This window comes from Tripterygium wilfordii, chromosome 22 (genome assembly GCF_013401445.1).
Source record: "Tripterygium wilfordii isolate XIE 37 chromosome 22, ASM1340144v1, whole genome shotgun sequence".
In the NCBI taxonomy this organism is placed as follows: Eukaryota; Viridiplantae; Streptophyta; class Magnoliopsida; order Celastrales; family Celastraceae; genus Tripterygium; species Tripterygium wilfordii.
Window position 1 is genome coordinate 6631752 of NC_052253.1, and position 19847 is coordinate 6651598.

The window sequence follows — 19847 nt, forward strand, 5'->3', positions numbered from 1 at the left end:
CACTTGTTATTGCTGAATTCCTAAGGTTGACACGTGTTGTTACTTCCAATTCTTACACTTATCTTCGTATATAGCTTTTATGTTTACTTTTTGACGAGAAAATTGGAAGGGAAGAACATGAAGAGAAGTATTGCAAGCAGAACGCAAGAGGCGATTGTGATTAGCTTTCCACTCTGTCGTATTCGGAGACCAGGTTCTCCTCATTTTTTCCCTGCTTTTTCCGTCTTATACTATTGTGGTTTTTGGGCAAGGAAAGAAACAAGTGAAATTTGAAAATTTAAAAAGTGTAGCTCGAATTCTTTCTGGTGTTTATGAAGGAAGTTGTAGAGTTTTGAAGTTGTCAAGGGAAGGGGGTTTGATAAATGAACGGAGACTAAGTTCTCCTTCAAATTTTGTCCCTGCTTTCTCCATCTTATACTATTGTGATTTTTGGGCAAGGAAAGAAACAAGTGAAATTTGAAGATTAAAAAAGTGTAGCTCGAATTCTTTCTGGTGTTTATGAAGGAAGTTGTAGAGTTTTGAGGAGATACGCAGTGTATAAATGAATGGCATAGCATTAAGGAAACTATAAACACTGGACAAATATATATATATATATATATATATATATATATATATATATGTTTTTTTTTGGTATAGATGTTGTAGTTTCACAGAAGTTGAAGATGAAACAACAAATACAAATGAATGAAATACGCTTTAGTAAATCACAGGACATACTATAACATCACATCCCAACTAAGTACTAACTGGGGATTTTTCTTCGGACCATACTTCTGGTTGTACTATAATATTGGATTCTCTTTATGTTTTTTTTCCTCATGATTGTGAGTGTTGTGTTCTCAGCGGTTTATTATGTTATGTCATTCATTTGATTTGCATGTTTAAACATCTATTTGGGTTAGACGTATTATGGATGTTAGATGGCTGTGCTGGGAATTTTTGCTTGGTTGAGATGCTCTTGTTGGAATTATGAGAGAATATTACGTTTCTTGTAATTATGGGTTGTAAATATTCCCTTTAATTACTTTGATTTAGTTTCCTAGAATTAGGTTGATTTGATTGATTTAGTTTCCCTAATTTAGGGCTTTCAATGTAACTATATAATGTACAACCTCACAACATGAATATACAACACAAATTATTCAATTCTTCTTGGTATCGGAGCCTTAGGGTTTTCTTTATCATCACTGTTCACCGGTGCTATTCAGACTGTTCACGGTACTGTTATATCAGAACCGGCCGTGGAGCCTTCTCTCACCATCCCAGATCAATCATCACCTCCACGACCGATTTTGTTACCCGAGTCTTCCTCTCCTTCACCTTCCCCTGACTCATCATCTACTCCTAGTGCACCATCTCTCGTTCCCTTTGATCAGGTCTATACTCGGCGCCCGTCTGCTCCTGCCCCTCCGCCAACGTCTTCTCCGGAATCAGGTACTTCCCTTTCTCCTGTTTCTGTTCCTCGTTACCCCACTCGTGATCGTCATCCCCCTTCCCGTTTTGGATTTACGAGTAGTACTGACCATCCCATTGCCAAGTATTTGTCTTATCATTGTTTTTCAGATTCCTATAAGACCTTTCTTGGCAAGATTGACTCCGATTTGATCCCTCGCTCTATCCACTCCGCTCTCCAGAATCCTAAGTGGGTCTCTGCCATGGAAGCAGAGATGGATGCCCTACAACGTAATCATACTTGGGACCTTGTTGATCTTCCTTCTGGTGAGAGCACTGTTGGTTGTAAGTGGGTGTTCACTATCAAGTATCAGGCTGATGGTTCGGTTGATCGCTATAAGGCTCGTCTTGTGGCCAAAGGATTCACTCAGATTCCCGGCAAAGACTTTGGAGCCACGTTTGCTCCAGTTGCGAAACTTACTACAGTTCGTCTCCTTGTTTCTCTTGCTGCTACATACTCTTGGCCTCTCCATCAGATGGATGTTAAAAATGCGTTCCTCAATGGGGACCTTTCCGAAACTATCTACATGGATCCTCCACCAGGTTTTCACGGCCAGGGGGAGTATTCGGGGAAAGTATGTCGTCTCCGGAAATCTCTTTATGGCCTTAAGCAGTCTCCTCGGGCATGGTTAGGCAGCTTCAGTGAAGTTGTGCTTGCTATGGGGTTTGTTCAGTGTCACTCGGATCACACATGTTTCATTCGTCGCCAGTCTCAGGGCAAGTGCATTATTATCTCAGTCTATGTTGATGATATCCTTATTACTGGAGATGACTCCCCAGGTATTGTTCAGGTAAAGGATGATCTGCGAAAATCCTTTGATACTAAGGATTTAGGTCCCCTCCGATATTTTCTTGGCATTGAGGTTGCTCGTTCTCGCCGTGGCATATTTTTATCCCAGCGGAAATATGTTCTTGATCTTCTGCAGGATACGGGTATGCTTGGTTGTAAACCTGCCTCTACTCCTATGATTCCTAATCTCAAGCTATCACCAGACTCAGGAGATTGTTTATCAGATCCATCAATGTATCAGCGTCTTGTGGGACGTCTTATTTATTTGACAAACACAAGACCAGATATCACGTTTGCTGTTAGTGTTGTTAGTCAGTACATGCATTCTCCACGTACTTCCCATTTGGATGCTGTTTATCATATTCTCAGTTATCTCAAATCTTGCCCTGGTCTCGGATTATTCTATGCTTCTGGAGAGATGTCAGGTCCACCATCTAGTCTCTCATGCTATATACCATCTGATCTCTCGGGCTACACTGATGCTGATTATGCGGGTTCCATAAGTGATAGGCGTTCTACCTCTGGCTTCTGTACTTTCCGGGGTAATCATCTTATCCCATGGAAAAGTAAGAAGCAAGCAGTTGTTTCTCGATCATCAACTGAATCTGAATATCGTGCTATGGCTCAAGGTACATGCGAAATCATGTGGCTTCGTTCTCTCCTCACTGAATTGGGTATTTCTGTAACAGACTCGTCCTCTTTGTTCTGTGATAACAAGTCTGCCATCATGCTATCATCCGACTCAGTTCTTCACGAAAGAACTAAGCATATAGAAGTTGACATCCATTTCATTCGGGAAAAAGTTCGGTCTGGCATTATCACTCCTAGGTTTGTTCCTTCATCGGCTCAGACTGCGGACATGTTTACTAAACCAATAGGTCCTTCTTTACTTAAGTCATCTCTTGTCAAGCTGGGTCTCGTCAATCTCTTCGCACCAGCTTGAGGGGGAGTGTTGGAATTATGAGAGAATATTACATTTCTTGTAATTATGGGTTGTAAATATTCCCTTTAATTACTTTGATTTAGTTTCCTAGAATTAGGTTGATTTGATTGATTTAGTTTCCCTAATTTAGGGCTTTCAATGTAACTATATAATGTACAACCTCACAACATGAATATACAACACAAATTATTCAATTCTTTTGCTCTCCTGTCATGACTACAATGTGCCATGGAAAATTTATGTACAGATTTGAGGCTTTTCATATTACTAAACTTGTGTAGTTGTTGGTATTTCTTTGTATATGCAAATTATAAGATGGCGTAATTAATCAAAAGGTTTGACCACTTTGTTTTATACAAGTAGATAAATATAGGAAGTAACTCATGTTGGATATATAAAATGTATTTGATCTTTTCCTTGTATTCTTCTGGATGGTATATTGGTGTGCTTTTTGGGTTTTTTTTTACCATCTTTGATATTTTGTTATTTGATGTTTTACATTAGCTTAAAATGGAGATTGGTGAGAGTAGCAGGCAGAATAGGTGTAAGCGAAAAAAAATTATAAGGGGTCATGTCGAGAAGAAGGCCAAGGTATCCGTGGGTTATGTTGGTGCATTGTCCAATGTTGATGAGCTGGTGCTTTTGAATTCTTATATCTTGGAACTCCAGCTTTGACATGTGAATTTTGTGGTGCTGTTTATTGGCATGTTGAGCGATTGAAATCTAGCTCTTCACAAAATCCAGTTTACTCTGTTTGTTGTCGAGGTGGGAAGATTAAACTTCCATTATTGCGGCCAACACCTTCATTGCTGGATGAGTTACTTGATTGTGAGGGATTGCCTAAAAGTAAGACATTCCAAAAATACATACGATCTTACAACTCAATGTTTACATTTACTTCTCTTGATCGAAAAATTGATCGGAGTGTTAATGAATCTTCAAGTCCATATATCTTTAGGCTTGGTGGACAAAATTATCATCGGATTGGATCCTTGCTACCTGTAGATGGAGAGAATCCAAAATTTGCACAGTTATACATACATGATACTAATCATGAGGTTTTGAACAGAATGATGGTTGTTGGTTTAGATGGAGAGGATATGATAGATGAAGGCATAGTGAGACAATTGATTGTTATGATTGATGAAATAAATGAGATTGCCAAAGTTTTTAGGATGGTAAGAGATAGATTTAGGGAGACTGATGTTAGACCTATAAGGTTGAGGTTGTGTGCTTGGAGGCAATGTGATGGTGTTGAGTATACTGCACCTATTTCTATTGAGATTGTTGGATTGATAGTATGTGATTTTGGTGATGTTTCAGAGCATTGAGATATTGTTGTTGAGGGATTAAGACGTATATATGAGTCTCATCCAAGATTTATGGCGATGCAATATCCTCTTCTATTCCCTTATGGTGAATATAGTTATGTTAAAGGTCTTAAATACCAAGATATGATGTCTCAGAGAGCGACTAAGAGAACATGTATAACAATGAGAGAATATTATGCTTATAGGTTGCAACAAAGGCATAATGAAGGTAAAACATTAATACGAGGTGAGAGACTATTCCAACAATACATAATAGATGTATATTCTTGCGTGGAAGAGCAGAGGTTGCAATTTATTCGTTATAATCAAAAGAAATTAAGGTAAGAACAATATCAAGGTGTATGTGATGCATTTGCAAGTGGCAATATTGAGGGTGATGGTATAGGTAAAAGAATTTTGTTGCCATCAAGTTTCACTAAAGGTCGACCTTATATGATGCGAAACTACTATGATGCGATGGCTATATGTAACTTTTATAGTTATCCTGATTTTTTATCACGTTTACCTATAATTCTCAATGGCCTGAGATGACAAATGAATTGAAACTTATTTCTGGACAAAAAAATTGAGAATAGGCCTGATATTATTACAAGGGTATTCAAGATGAAAATAGATTGTTTTTTGTTTGATATACAATCAGGAAAATATATGGGGAACGTTATTGCTGATGTGTATACTATCGAATTCCAGAAGCGTGGGTTGTCACATGTTCACATGGTTGTATGGTGTAGCGTAAATAATAAATGTCAAACACTTTCAGATATTGATAAATTGATATCTGCCGAACTTCCTCATGAGTTTGAAGAACCACATTTACACACTTTCCATCTGTTATAGTGATGCCTTATATATGTTCTTTTGATACGGGATCCGTTTGGTAGACAATTTTGACACAATATATGCTAGTAAAAATTGATAGCATATATGTGGTTCCTAAAATGTTGGTAAGTGTTTGGTTGTACTTTTACTGATAACATATTGGTGTTATTTTATGTAACCATCCATTTATTTTTTATTTATAAAAATAAAAAAATCAGAAAATCAAAGAGGAAGATGGAATAATAGAAAGAGAGTGAAAATGAGGGTATTATTGACAAATCATTAATAATTTGAGGACAAATTGGAAAGGAGGTGTGTAATTGTGCCAAAATGGTCTTAAAATTGTCCAAAATGAGACCATTTTAGAATGGGCAATATATAGTTCAAAAATTTTCTCCTTTTTGGGGCAAAAAAATGTTGTTTGGCTGACATGAACAATATATGGTTGAAGTACAATATATTGTTGACAAAAATTGTCAACCAAACGAGGACACGGTTGGTTTGTGTATACTATAACCTTGTTTAGCATACCATTCCAAACCAACAATATATCGACCATATATTGTGGGTTGCAACCAAACAACCATTTTGTGCCACAAAAATCGAGACACTTTTTGAGCAATATATTGTCCATTTTCAAATGGTCCAATATTGGACAATTTGGAGATAATTTATAACTATTTTCCTTTTTTAACCTTCACTTTACATTGGAGTAACTATAATACCCTCATTCTCTCTACACATTTTTTTCCCCACCTTTTTAGTTTGGATTAGTTAATAATTTAATTCTTTAAATAAAAATTATTTAAAATTATGTGAAAGGTAATTGCTAGAATTATATTTATTTTTAATTTTTATTAATTTTATAAATTGTTATTTATTAATTTTATTATTTATTTGCATCTATTACAACTTAAATACATAATACCCTTACATGTAATTTATACAATAATTTTAACAGTATATATGCTATCAGTAAAAGTACAACCAAACATCTATCAGTATATATCTGCTACCATTTTTACCACAATATATGTTACTGTCAAAATTGTCTAGCAAATGGACTCTTATTTGGATATTGTTAACTTGTATATCTTTTTTGTTTTATTTTAAGCACCAAACTGTGTTGTTTTATTCTCCATTAATCGTTAAATAACCATGAATGGATGGAGGAGGGACTGGAGTGATGCTTAAACAGACTTTAGGAGGTGTCCTTAGAGTGTCTACATCGGATGAAGTATGAAGTGCTTGAAACATGTTATTCTTGATATGTGTAGTGTTGCAAGCTCACAATGACACAAAAACCATGCTTCAAATTTTAACTCAACTCTTCACATGCTCCAAATATGAAGTGTGACTAATTTGTTGAACAGTTAAAGCTGAGCATCCCCACACCCTATCATTAAATGAGTTCTATTCTTGATAAAAACATTTTAAAAAAATTCATAAGCATCAAGAAACATTTTAAAAAATTCATAGGTATAGATTTCCTTGCGGGGTGGGGATCTACGAGTACCTGTGGATTGTAATGATTTTAAAAAATTCATAGGCAGAGATTTCCATGTTGGGTAGGGATTCGACGGAACCCGTGGATTGTAACGGGACGGGGACACCCGCCTTTATACAGTTAGAGACAAAATTGTCTATTTTTGAAACAGGAATTAAAGTAGTAGACCTTTTAGCTCCTTATCGCCGTGGAGGAAAAATCGGACTATTCGGGGGGGCTGGAGTGGGTAAAACGGTCCTAATTATGGAATTGATCAACAACATTGCCAAAGCTCATGGAGGTGTATCCGTCTTTGGCGGAGTGGGTGAACGTACGCGTGAAGGAAATGATCTTTACATGGAAATGAAAGAATTTGGCGGGGACAGGGGTTAAATGTTGCACGAGTGGAGGCGTCATGCCTATTTATGATTGTTAATATAAGTATTTTGAATTTTTTAATGTTTTTTTTTTGAAAAATGCTATTTGCACACGAGTTTGGACTCTATGCACACACTCATTTAATACACCTCAAATTTATTCTTACACACATTAAATTTCATAAATTATTGTTTCATACATATTAATTACATATAAAATTTTGCACTAAGAGAAACATAGCTTACTCAATGTGAATCTCTGAGAGAGAAGGTTCCCTTGTATACAATAATGGATAGCATCTCTCAATTCCTTTATCAACCAACTCAGCCTACAAAATCAAAAGCGAAAATAAGAAACACTCGTATGATCAAACTTTGTTTCGTCTTTGAATCACCGGTTCTAAGACATCAAAATGATCGGACAAATGCCTGGTCACCGGTTGGACCTGTCCAACAGGCTGGTCCTTGTCGATTTTGACAACCTTAGATCTTGTTTGGTATCGCCATTGTTTTTGGTTTTCAGAAAATAGAAAACAAAAAATAAAAAGTAGTGAGTGTATTTGGAAATCAATTTTTTTTTAGTTTTTAAAAATGATTTTCAATTTATGTTTGGGAAACAAGTTTTGACCCAATTTCTTGGTCCATTCCCAAGTTTGTTTGGAAATTACGGTTAAGCTCTTCTTCTTCCTCAAAATGATATCCAAGTTGACAACCTGTAGTGCAACCCTCTCTTTCTTTCGATTTCTCTCTCTCCTTCGAGATATAGATCACAAGCGACAAGGTTGGTGACGAAGATCGAAGCTTTGATCCGATGACAAAGGTCAGGTCTGGTTTCCAGTGATGAAGCTTAGATAGAATGACAAACTTCTAATTAATTACAAGTTTACCATCGGTTCTTGAAGAAAATTTTTACAAGACTTCTTAAACCTGTTTTGGATTTTTTGTTTTTGAAGACCAAAAAGTGTTTTCAGTTCTACAAAATAAATTTTAAAAACATCCACCCAAATGAATTTTGATCATCCGTTTTAATTTTCAAAAACAAAAACTATTTTCAAAGTCTGTGTTTGTTTGTATTTTCTGTTTTGGTTTTTATGAAAACCTACAACAGGTTTTCTAAATTTTTGAAAACAAGAAGAAAAGGGTTTTCAAAACACCATGCACACATGACGACCCCTTTTTTCTCTCGCATGACATGCGTGTCGACCCTTTTCTATCATTTTTCTCATTTTAGGGCTCATATTTAGGCCTCAGCATCGGGTTGGGTTGGGTTTTGATCTCAAGTCGACCCAGGTTTTGATCTCTAGTCGGTCCGAGTCGGGCTTCGGTCTCGAGTCAATCCTTGGTCGAGGTTCGATCCAGGGTCAATCTCTGACCGAGATTTGGGCTCAGGTTGATGCTGTGCCAAACCCCGGCTAGCCTCTGATCCTAGGTCGGCTTTGAGTCTGGTCGTTGTTCGGACTTCGGGTCCAGGTCATTTTTCAAGCTTCGAGCTCGAATTTTGCATGACGATCTCATCTTCTTAAATCAAATTTATGTTTTCATTTTTACTTAAGGTACGCAACCAAATATGTTGTCAAAATTATGTTTTCATTTTCTATTTTTTAATTTTTATTATTGTTTTAATAATTTTTAGAAGTGATATTAAAGAGTACCTTACGTTTTTCATCTTGGCGGGTCGACCCGTAAACTTACACAGATGGACCTGCTCGGGCCAGCATATGAGCTAGGTCGGCTCATATCACACATTCACACCTCTAGTGACTAACATAATGCCATTAACTGCCTGTTTGGCAGAGCGGATCCGAGAACGGATTCGTTGTGTGGATCCGCTCTGCCAAACGACAGAGCGTGCGTAGCGGATCCGTTGGCATCAAATAAGCTCCACATAGGAGCTTATTTGACGCCAACACTCAACTTTTTGATATTTTATTTTTTTTGTGGACCCCACATAGTGATGATAGTAATGTAATGCTGTGGTTATCATGTTGCTTTGCTCATTGGCAAGGGTGGTGAGACTATAAAGACTATACAAAGCAAGTCAGGTGCTCGTATGCAGGTGTGTATTTTGGGAATCAAACCAGAAAGCTAAAATAGTGAAATGTTAGGAGCTTCTTCTTCTTCATTTTTTTTGTTTTGAATGGAAACTATTGAGATAATTTTATCAGATTCTTAGTACATTAGTAGAAGCTCATCAGTTCTGCTGCTTAACTTATAAAAACATAGTCCTACTCCTACATACTCAAAGTGGAAATATTTGATTCTTATATGTATTACTTTGCCAACTCTTTTGCATTGCAAACACTAATTTAGTTTCTGGAAAGCCTAGAAGAAGCATAAGCTGTTGCCCTAATTCAAGATTTCTCCTTGGTGAAATTCTATTCATCAGATTCTTTGGCCTCTATTTCTGGATGAGGCTTTCTATTTGCTATTGAAGAACACCAAATTGATTTGCATTGATACTTGCCAGTATATGACAAATGGTTTTCTCTGTGGCCATCGTGTTTGCTTGGATCAGCATTATTTTGAAGTTATCGTATGGATGAACAAATTGAATTATGTTATAGTATTAAAGGTTCTGGTACTTGGATCAAATTTCCTTTTGAAGCTTAATGGAAATCACATTTTCATGCAGTGGACTTTACATGCTTTCATTTGTCGTAATAAAAAACAGTCAATGTGTGACTTTGTTGATGTGGATGATGATGATAATCTCTTTGTATCACAGAAAGGTCTGGGAAAATGTTTGGAAGATGTTGGGGCTATGGTGGGTCTCTCACAATACTGTAGGCAAAGAGCTGCTTGCGTGGGCTTCTATTGGAAAAGACGAGCACCCAAAGAATTTCTTTCAGCTCATTTCTATGTCAGTTATGTGGCTGATTTGGAAAGAAAGGAACAACAGAATCTTCGAAAATAAGGATTCCTCCCTAGACTTTTTTATTGTAAACTGGTTTGATTGTCTAAAATTCTGCAGTCTGTCTTTCCCTAAAAATGTTTTTGATCTTATTAACTGCTCGTCCTTGATGTAGTTGTGGGTTGCGCCCTTTGGTGCTTGAATAAATTTTTTCTATTCAAAAAAAAAAAAAAAAAACTCAAACTCAAAGCAAATGAATGGTAGGCACTTTGCTTATCAGTTATCACTATGGATTCTTTTATTTCAACAGTTATTGGTACCATTGTTTCCTTGTTCCTATATACCTCTATTTTAGTGTAAATGAAGCACATGATGGAATCTTACTCCATTAATGTTCATGTCTTTAAATTTTACTGTATAAATCTTATATCATTTGCATTTGTTACATATGAAAGTGATATTTTATTTGTTTCTTTATTAAGATTATACCCCTACATCTCCCTCCTGGTGACACATCAACAGAGAGAACTGTATATATAAATGGTTCAGATGAGCAGATTGAGGCAGCTAAAGAGTTGGTTGATGAAGTTATCAGTGGGGTAAGTCAAGTGTCACAAGTGAAACTTTAATACAGTACGTTACTTGAGTTTCTTAAAATTGATACAGCTTATGAACTATGGAAATGTTTTCATTGTATCCCACGTCATGAATAAGTGTATCTTTGCTTTAGGAGCCAGTTTTCTGCTTGTAGCTGGATTTTCTATTATTTGTTTAATTTTTTTTTTTACCACTTGCCCTGATTTCGAAATTGTAAGATTTGTTCCGAAAATGCTTTCTTAGAGGTGCTCTAGAGGTCCTTTACTTTGGTATATTGTAATATACTAATATCAAATGAATATTAAGTTTTGTTATGCAAGCCAATATAGAAGTTGGCTTTTTACAGGGTAACCTGGTACCTATGGGTTCTTACTTCTTAGAGGTGCTTGTGGTCACAGTACCTCCAGATTTTTTTTTTTTTTTTTTGGTCATGGATCAATGAAGGTCTTTCCTTTCGGCAAGCTCCATTACTATCACTTTCTGTTATCCAGTCATTCAAAAATTTGTGTTCGCTTTCTTGAAGCGTCCATCAAATGTTATCCTTAATATGTGCCCTTAAAATTGGGTTACCCATTTCTATATGAAGACTTCTACTAGTAATTTTTTTAGAACTGTTTTTTGGCCATTGTGGATGTTCTTTATTAACTGCAGTTTGTCATCTATATGCAGAAACGAATCACTAATACATATGGATCTAACAGCTACATGCAACCAGCATACCCCCCTCCCAGTAATGTGGCCTCACCAGGACAATTTGGACAACCTGGCACACAACAGCAGCCACAATATGGGTACACGCAACCGGGCACTCATTTTACATCTCCATACTATAGTAACCATTTCCAACCACCAAGTGCTAGCCTGCCAAACCCGTCAGCTATCTCTCAAACAGCTCCTCAAAGCACTGGATATGGTTACTATGACCAACAGGTTCCTGCAGGATCGGCTCCTCCACTCAATGCCAGCTATAGTTACAGTTAGGCACCACCAGCTGCAGGCGATGGTTATGATCAGGGCTACAGCCAGCCGACTTATGGGCTAAATGTCTCCAGTGGGACTCATGATCAGCAGGCAGCATATGCAGCTTCATTTTATGGACAAACTACTTCCTCGACTGATGGAACAGTTGCCTTGCAGTCTAATCAACCATCATATCCATATGCACAGGCTTACAGTCAACCAACAGCTAAGGCTCAGGCTGGATATTATACTCCTTCCAGCTTCATGCATCCTCCATCCGCTCAAACAGAGTATGATAACACCTCCCAAACAACTTATTGAGGATCACAAGGGGTCCCCGTCCCGCCACCCCAATCGCAACCTGTTTATGGGCAAGGTGGATACACCATGCAGCCACCCCCTGCACCAGAAAATTACTCTCAGGGGACAAATCAGCTTGATCATGGGCAGCCACTAGCAGCACCAGCAGCTTCAACTCAAGCTACTCAACCACCCTTAAACGGCTCTTCACAGCAATTGGTTGGTGCAGCTGAAATTGTTAATGGAAATTTGAATACAGGCCATGGTTAAACTTCTGCTGGCCACGGAATTGTTCATTCTGAAACCTGAATTTTGGCGGGGTAGATGTAGTTTTTTTTTTGTTGGTGTCGATTCCCATAGGGTTCTCTTGTTGCATCCCTTTTATTATAATATCAGGTATAAATTATATATATATATTTTTTGCGTGTAGAAATATTGAAAATTGTCAAACCCTTGTTTAAAGAGCTTTTTAGGCATGGGCATGATAATTACTTGTGACATTAACGTACACTCACAGCTGTGAGGGCCCTTCACTCTGTTATTGAAGCATGCACTATTATGGCCTTTAAGAAGCATTTATTTCTGGCAATTACATTTACTGGAACAATGTAATTACTTGGACGAACTTCTTAGTCTTGAGCAGATTCTTTATGTGCAGACTAACTAGATTGATGTGTCTTTCGTAATTTGCTTCCTGTAGTGGGTAGGGATTTCCTCCTAATTAGTTTATATTATTATAGGGCTAGATCGGAAATGTGTACAACAAGGTGGCTGTAGTTTAGTGGTGAGAATTCCACGTTGTGGCCGTGGAGACCTGGGCTCGAATCCCAGCAGCCACAAATTTTTATATTTATATTTTTTCTTAATTTTATGTAAGATGAGAAATACTTAAAATAAAATTATTGTCTGAGCCAATTAAAGATTAGCATAAACAAATCATGATAAGCTAACCAAATCTCAAATCCCTAACAGAGAACATCTTTAGAGAAAAAAATAACTGAAATCTTCTTTAGGGTAAAAATCAATTTACATGTTCTTTCCTCTTTCCTTTTTTGGGGGTTAAGCAATTTATATATGTTTTGCAAAAAGAAGATTTCAGTTATTTGAAGTGATTATCAAACCCTAAAGACATCTCAATCTTCAGCCAGTAAACATGGTTAAGGAATCAAACTTTTAACTTAACAACACATTATCACATCTATTTTACAGGAAAGTACACACTAGTAATTTATTCCACTTGAAAGTGTTCCAGGCACAACAAACATTACAGCATGAATAACTTCACAAGAAAATATGTTCAGGGCTCGAGGAATCGTGCTCGTAGGACTGCTAGAAACAAGGTAACTTGCAGTACTAGAGTTCTCTCTTCCATGTCCTGTATTCAAAAGGCCCAACCTAGAGGATAGCAATTCACCAAACAAGAAAGAAGCAATCCCGGTCTGATGGGCATCGTCGTCACAATCACATTGCATAAACTATCTCCCCACTGCTATCCATATCAAGTTCAGGATCAGAGTCCATGTCCTCGTCCATGTCATCGTCGATGTCAAGACTGCCAGTCAAGTACTGGTTAAGACTCTGGGTACCAGCTGCAGGTATAGTAGCTTCAGAAATTATCTGCATGATTTCCTGGAGGCTCTGCATGGGTTGATCGGGCTCCTCAAATTGATTGTTCATTGTTCCATCATCCATTAGATCTGCTGGGAGGTTCTTTAGAAACCACTCGTGATTCCTGATTTCAGGAATGCTTATTCTCTGTATCAATAAGGACAGATAAGTGCTCTCACTTCATGATCTTAGAAATCAGGAACAATGAATTAAAATAGCAGGCAGTAAAAGGCATTTCAATATTCTAACAAGGATGCACACATACGAGCTCCCAAACGCACTAAAGCAGAGGTCAACTGTGAATAATACGTGTGTGTGCATGTTGAGCATAATAAGGCATCATTTCAAGTTCTGGGTGTCGTCGGTCACGGAGCTAGAGATGCAATAGAACTTGAGTTCTGTTTTGGAGGCATGGTACAGCAATAAAACCTAAAGACAACCCAATCTTAGTAAGAGAAGGGCCAAAAGGCATACTAACTTTTGCAGGATCAGCAACAAAAATCCTTGAGATCAAATGCCGGCACTCTGGTGATATATGCACATAGTCAGGAATTGAGTACTGGACATTCAGAATCCGCTGCAAAGGCAAAACAGAATATTCAATGATATTCAAGTAGATGTATACCATAGGAAAGCAGTCAAATGATAAAGAAATAGAGAAATGAATTACATGTATTGTCTTCTTGAAGTTCCTAGGCTCCTCGGGGTCTTCAAAAGGGTAAGCTCCAACCAACATGACATACAAGGTTACACCACAGGACCACACATCTGCAATCTGAATCATGCATTCAATTGCCAGAAATTAGTACAAGAATTTAATAACCATACCAATGTGCCAGTGTGGAACTTAAGTGCTGTCATGTTTAGTTTGCATTATTTTTCTGTATTATCATTGCTGCTACGAACTCCTCAGCCATTGTGTACTATTAAGCTCGACAGCTCAAGCTCATCGTTTTTTGGCAGTTGCATTCGTCTAAACAGTAAATCCTATGCTTTCATTTTAGAATAATATCTCATTGTTTAAAATCTCACACCCACTAAAACTGTTATCAGAGATTTTCGCAAAAATATAGTAGTTTAATCCTTTTGATTGTGGATAATTTACTCATTTTCCTTAACTATTATCTTCTTATATTTTCTCAAGATGCAACAAAGCACAATACCAGTAAGCTTTTCAGTGGACATTAGAGTTTTGTTCAACCTTTTTTTTGGGCCGGGGGGGGGGGGGGGGGGGGGGGGGTGTGAGAAATTGGTCTATACTGCTGAATAAGTTTCTGTGCTTCCTTTTATGCAAAGCTAATCCTGAGTCTATTGACCACCTTCTTCTGCAATGTGCTTGGGTGAGTAACCCAGAGAAGGGTATTCTGGAATCCAGTTGGCTTGAATTGGGGCTTGATAGAGTCGCGCCCATACACGCTCAGCACCCAAACCCCACCCATATGAGCCGGCTGTACCCAAGGCCTCCCAACCCATACTAGAAAACCTTGGGTACTAAGGGAGGCCCATACCTCCCCCTATAAACAACACCTTAGTTCCCACATCTTCCGATGTGGGACAATCCTATCAGGGCTGAGAGGAAGATTTTGCAGATCATCCCTATGGCTATTCCCCGGTGCTTATGGGAAGAAAGAAATTTGCAAAACTTTAGGGATTGTCCTGTTTATGTTCTTAGAGACAAACCGTGCTACATTAAAACTTCAAAGCCCTATTCTCGTAACAATCTCCTTCAAACCATTTGCTTGACCTCTTCATAATTTTCTGGAAACCTTCTTGGTGCCTTTAAGATAAAATTATTTTCCTTTGAAAAAAATTTCCTGCGCTCTTTAACTAAGTTTTGTTTTGAAAATGGCTTTAATTAAGTCAGGTGATTTAGCAAGGCAGCTAAATTGTAACAGCTCACACTGAGAATGACACGAATAGCCCCAATCTGAAGCTAGATTGTTTAAATTCAGCCCATGAAAAACCAGCACTCATATAAGGCAAAAATATATTATAAGTATTTGCAGCAAACATGGATATCCATAACTGTGCACATTAAGAGGATATACCAATGATTTGACACAGAGAAAATAATAAAAATAGTTCACTCAAAAAGACAGTGAAGGTCTCAAAAGACGCCTTAAATAAGAGCCAAGTAGCCAACCATTTAAGATCATTTTTGGTTAGAGAGAACTTAATTTAAATTCAAAGAAATCAGGTTACTTGAACCAGGTCAATATGCAGAAGTAGTACCTTGCCATCATATTCTTTCTTCAGTAAAACTTCTGGGGCAATATATGCAGGAGTCCCAACAGTGGATTTAGGTTGTGAATGAAGCACAGAAGACTGCAAAGAGTAGATGATTAAAAAGATGAACCAAAAAATATGGTAGGTAAACAGAGTGATCAAAATAACCACATATCAAGCTTATGCTACAACAGATAAGGAACAGAAGATATCCAATGACTTACTTAAATCATTGGGTCAAACACAAATTTCAACCAAAAACCACATAAGCATTCAACAGTCATCTCAATGCTACATGACAATTTTCCATCTCAATGTAAAGCAGAAATTTGGATTTGATACCTTGGAGTATCCGAAGTCACAAATCTTCAGACGAGGAGCTTGGCTTCCATCCAACAATGTGTTCTCCAACTTTAAGTCACGGTGGCAAACTTGCTTCAAACAGAAACACAGCAAAAGACACCGAGTCACCATGTCATTCAATCTCAATGAAGGTGGCAAAAAAAAGTAAAAGTTCGAAAAGTTAGCTTGCTTACCATTGCATGACAGTAGCTGACTCCTGAAATAAGTTGTTGAAAGAAAAATCGTGCCTAGATAAAAGCAGAATAGACAAAAATAAATTCACGAGAAAACAAGAACAAAAGCAATGTAATTATACAAACCTCATCCTCGCTGAAACGGCCTGCATTGCATATTCGCTCAAACAGCTCTCCTCCAGATGCATATTCCATCACAATAGCCAGATGGGTTGGTGTTAATATGACCTGTAATCATATATTAAGTTATGGCTACTAAAACATTCACCTAGGGTGTAAAATAAAAAGGTTGTAGAAATAACCAGACCTCTTTGAATCTGACGATGTTAGGATGCCTCAGTGACCTGTGGTTGATAATTTCCCTTCGTACATTTTCATCTATCTGTGCAAAAGATATAATGCCCAACTGAGAATACTCAATACAAAAGAAGGGTGTAGAACTACAAAATCCGGGAAAAGAAAAAAAAAACACTGAGTAAAGGGCGAGCCAATGGTCGAGCAGTAAGGTTGTCTTGCAACAACTTAGGCATCATGGGTAGCCTCTCCACATTAATGCGGGGGCAAAGCACAAAAAATTTTGTAGCTTAATGCAAAAGAGCTAAAGTGCACTTTGCTACAACAGATCTGTAAAAGCCATAGGAAGAAGAAAAAAAATTGACAGGGCTATGGAAAAAGGTGGAAAGAAACCTTCTCAAATCATACTCATTCATCCACTAAGTACTTTTGAACAGTTTACAAGTCTTGCAAATCACAAATAGTAACTATATAATAGCTACAACTTTGAGAATGCTACATAGAAAAAACCCAGCAACAGAAAGACAGACACCAAACACATTAAAGCAACCAAAATTTGGATGCATTTCTAAAAAAAGGTAAACAACTCCCGTGCATATGGACAAGCAGGATGTGCGCAGACCTTAATCCCATATAATATGTGGAGAGACCATAGTTACCAGGAACTCGGTACGTTCCGATTCATGGTACGGGTACGGGAACGGGGTATGCCACTTGATTAATTTGTGGTACGTTTGGGGTAGACTTAATCAGTACGCTAGTTGGGAACGTGGTACGGTTTGAAGAGTTATTGGGGTCACTTCTAAATATTGAATGAAATATAAAACTAAATATAACATATTTTACAATCTAAAGTATAAGAAAAAAAACTATTTCAATGCTTCTCTATTATTTTTGGAGAATGGGTAATAAATTTTAATGGGCTTTGTTATTTTTTGGTCAATTTTTTGGGCTTTAATAACCACAAATTTAGGGTTTAGATACTCTTTTTTCCCAATCCCAACACCGTGAGTACTCCTCTCCCACGCCTTCCTCTTCTCTCCAACGTCATGAAGCATTCGACCAAGTATGATTTTTGGGTCTTTTCTGGTTTGGGAACTCTTGTTAGTCTATACAATGTCTTCTACTCTTCTTTGTTCTCACATCTCAATTGATTTTTGGGTCCTTTCATGATAAATTTTGGGACACTACTTTGGGCGTCCCAGGTCACTAGTGTACCCCATTCCGGGACGTTCGTCCCTATTCGGGGTACGAGGGGGTATTGACCGTTCCCGGTAACTATGGGAGAGATTGTTTCCAAGAATTGAAAATGTGACATCAACTCTACCACTGGGTCACATATTCGTCTATATTTGGATGCATTTCAACTGAATGGAAAAAGAAAAAATTCATTCACACTGACAAGGTGACACTTCATTGGAACAAAAGCCTGGCTTCTATTTGTCGAGATTCAGAACCACAAATTTTGTAATTACAAAGCATGCTAAGTTTAAAGGACCATGAGACTTGCCTACGTCTATAATCCGAAGATAACCTGCCTTTATCTGGCTCACTATGGATGGAACCACATCTTTAAAAACGAAATTTAAAAAAGAAAGATCAGTTCTACAGTGCTTATGATTCTTTCTAGAAGTACTGGTTTTCTTGCATATCCTACAAAGTAATTAAACCATAAACAGGTGGCATATCCATCTTAACCTCATTAAGTTTTGAGGACTGGTCAACAAAGTCTCAAAAATCTTACACATAGTTGATGTAAACTATGTTGTTGATTAAGACCCAATAAATCTATAGAAATCAATATTACAATATTACTTAGCCTCATTTCATCCTTGCAAGGTTGTGGTGCTCGTGATTTCGGCAGCTTATAAATTTCAACCATGGTTTACCAAAATAAAACGACTGGACAGACCACAACGTCAACAAAGTGCGCACTGCAGTCAAAATCCATTCTAACATACCACTTATTCAAACACAGTTTATGAACTCGCGACACTCATATCTTTAGCATAAAGGAAAATATCCCAACTCTCATAAATAAGCATTTAAAAACCAAAATCCAAGATAAATGTACAAATTCCATTTCTGCCTAAATGAAGGGGAAAGGAAAGGAAGTACAATAAAATCTAAAAAAGTGCAATCCTAATTGCCAAAAACAGAATATTAAATTGAATCCCTAGCAGAACACTAACAAATTGATATAAAATGCATGTATGTATTAGTAAATTGAACATTCAAACGACGTACTATCACTTACTCCTCAAATACAAAGGACTAAATACTAGACCATATCCACCACCCAACAAACTGAACGCAAACTAAAACAAGTACACAATTAGAAACTAATGAATGAACTGAAACAGCACCAAATAAAGCACTAACCTTGTCTCCTCTCTCGATATACTTGACAGCAACAAGTTCCTGGGTATGCTTGTCCCTCATGAGCCTCGCAACCCCGAAATTCCCAGACCCGATATCCTTCACGAGCTCGTAGCGATCACTGTCGTGCATGATCGGCATGTCCATGCCGGGCCCCACCGTTATCGCCGATCGGTCCATTACTTTCACTCTATTTCTTTCTCTCCCGCCAAAACAGAACAAGAGCAAGATAAATAACCCAAAACTCTCACATTATCATCGTCGTCTTCCTCTTCATCTTACAAACCCTGATCGAGATCGAGCTGGAAGGGGCGGTGGGAGATGATGGCGTGGCAGGAGATGGACCACTGGATTGGAAGATGAAGAAAGAGACCGTCAATGGGTTTAAGCCCGTGAAACCCTCACCCACTTCGTTAGGTTAGAGTAGGAGAAAGGAAGAGTTCGTGAACTGGCTTTTTCACTCTCTTTTCTTTTGCCTTGCCTTTACTTTATTGCTTGATTTTTCTCTCCGCAGCGATTATCCTATCCAAACCTGTTAAGGAAGAAATTATCGGGTCATTACCAGAAGAAGAGTGAAAGTAATGTAGTCTGATCGGTGTTTTTGCAAAGAGCATGAAATGACTAATATGGGCTCTCCTTACTGGATAAGGTTTCTCAAGTCACGAGGCTGGGTAGTTGAAGAAGGTATTCAGGTGTGATGGGGAGTACTTTTACATATGTGGACTAGCCTTTAATGATGCGACATCTGTAGAACCGGTCAAAGTCAATAAATTAGTTGGATATCCTGACAAGCCCGGATTCCAGGAAAAGCACAGCTGACTGTACTTATGACACGTGTGTGCTTTCGTGGCTAGTAAACCTATGAGAGAAGGAATTAGTTGGTACAATAGTGTTC

At 37.7% G+C, this 19847-nt stretch overlaps 2 protein-coding genes, 1 non-coding gene and 1 pseudogene across 3 annotated transcripts; 3 read left to right on the top strand and 1 right to left on the bottom strand.

Moving 5' to 3' along the window:
- Positions 1-6500: 6500 nt before the first annotated feature.
- LOC119991459 (ATP synthase subunit beta, plastid-like) lies at positions 6501-7217 on the top strand. Its single transcript, XM_038837810.1, has 2 exons — positions 6501-6575; positions 6888-7217. The coding sequence occupies exons 1-2, from the start codon at positions 6501-6503 to the stop codon at positions 7215-7217; spliced, it is 405 nt and encodes a 134-aa protein (XP_038693738.1).
- Positions 7218-7490: 273 nt separating this feature from the next.
- On the top strand, positions 7491-12488 carry LOC119991460 (annotated as a pseudogene).
- Positions 12489-12676: 188 nt separating this feature from the next.
- TRNAH-GUG lies at positions 12677-12748 on the top strand. The gene has a single exon. It is a non-coding gene; the product is annotated as a tRNA-His (tRNA).
- Positions 12749-13063: 315 nt separating this feature from the next.
- Positions 13064-19535, bottom strand: LOC119991739 (serine/threonine-protein kinase SRK2E). The gene is made up of 9 exons (XM_038838176.1): positions 18956-19535; positions 16587-16661; positions 16406-16507; positions 16280-16333; positions 16086-16178; positions 15750-15842; positions 14188-14292; positions 13996-14094; positions 13064-13664 (listed from the first exon to the last, which is right to left on the bottom strand). The coding sequence occupies exons 1-9, from the start codon at positions 19130-19132 to the stop codon at positions 13371-13373; spliced, it is 1092 nt and encodes a 363-aa protein (XP_038694104.1). The 5' UTR covers positions 19133-19535; the 3' UTR covers positions 13064-13370.
- Positions 19536-19847: the final 312 nt, after the last annotated feature.

What these genes read in the sequence shown, in the direction of transcription:
- LOC119991459 (XM_038837810.1), top strand. Translation starts at nt 6,501, where the DNA reads ATGGATGGAGGAGGGACTGGAGTGATGCTTAAACAGACTTTAGGAGGT. An exon ending in GAGTGTCTACATCGGATGAA is followed by an intron (nt 6,576 to 6,887) that starts GTATGAAGTGCT and finishes AAAAATTCATAG; the next exon opens with GCAGAGATTTCCATGTTGGG.
- LOC119991739 (XM_038838176.1), bottom strand. Translation starts at nt 19,132, where the DNA reads ATGGACCGATCGGCGATAACGGTGGGGCCCGGCATGGACATGCCGATC. An exon ending in GTGACTTCGGATACTCCAAG is followed by an intron (nt 15,843 to 16,085) that starts GTATCAAATCCA and finishes TACTCTTTGCAG; the next exon opens with TCTTCTGTGCTTCATTCACA. An exon ending in ACTTCAAGAAGACAATACAT is followed by an intron (nt 14,095 to 14,187) that starts GTAATTCATTTC and finishes TTGCCTTTGCAG; the next exon opens with CGGATTCTGAATGTCCAGTA.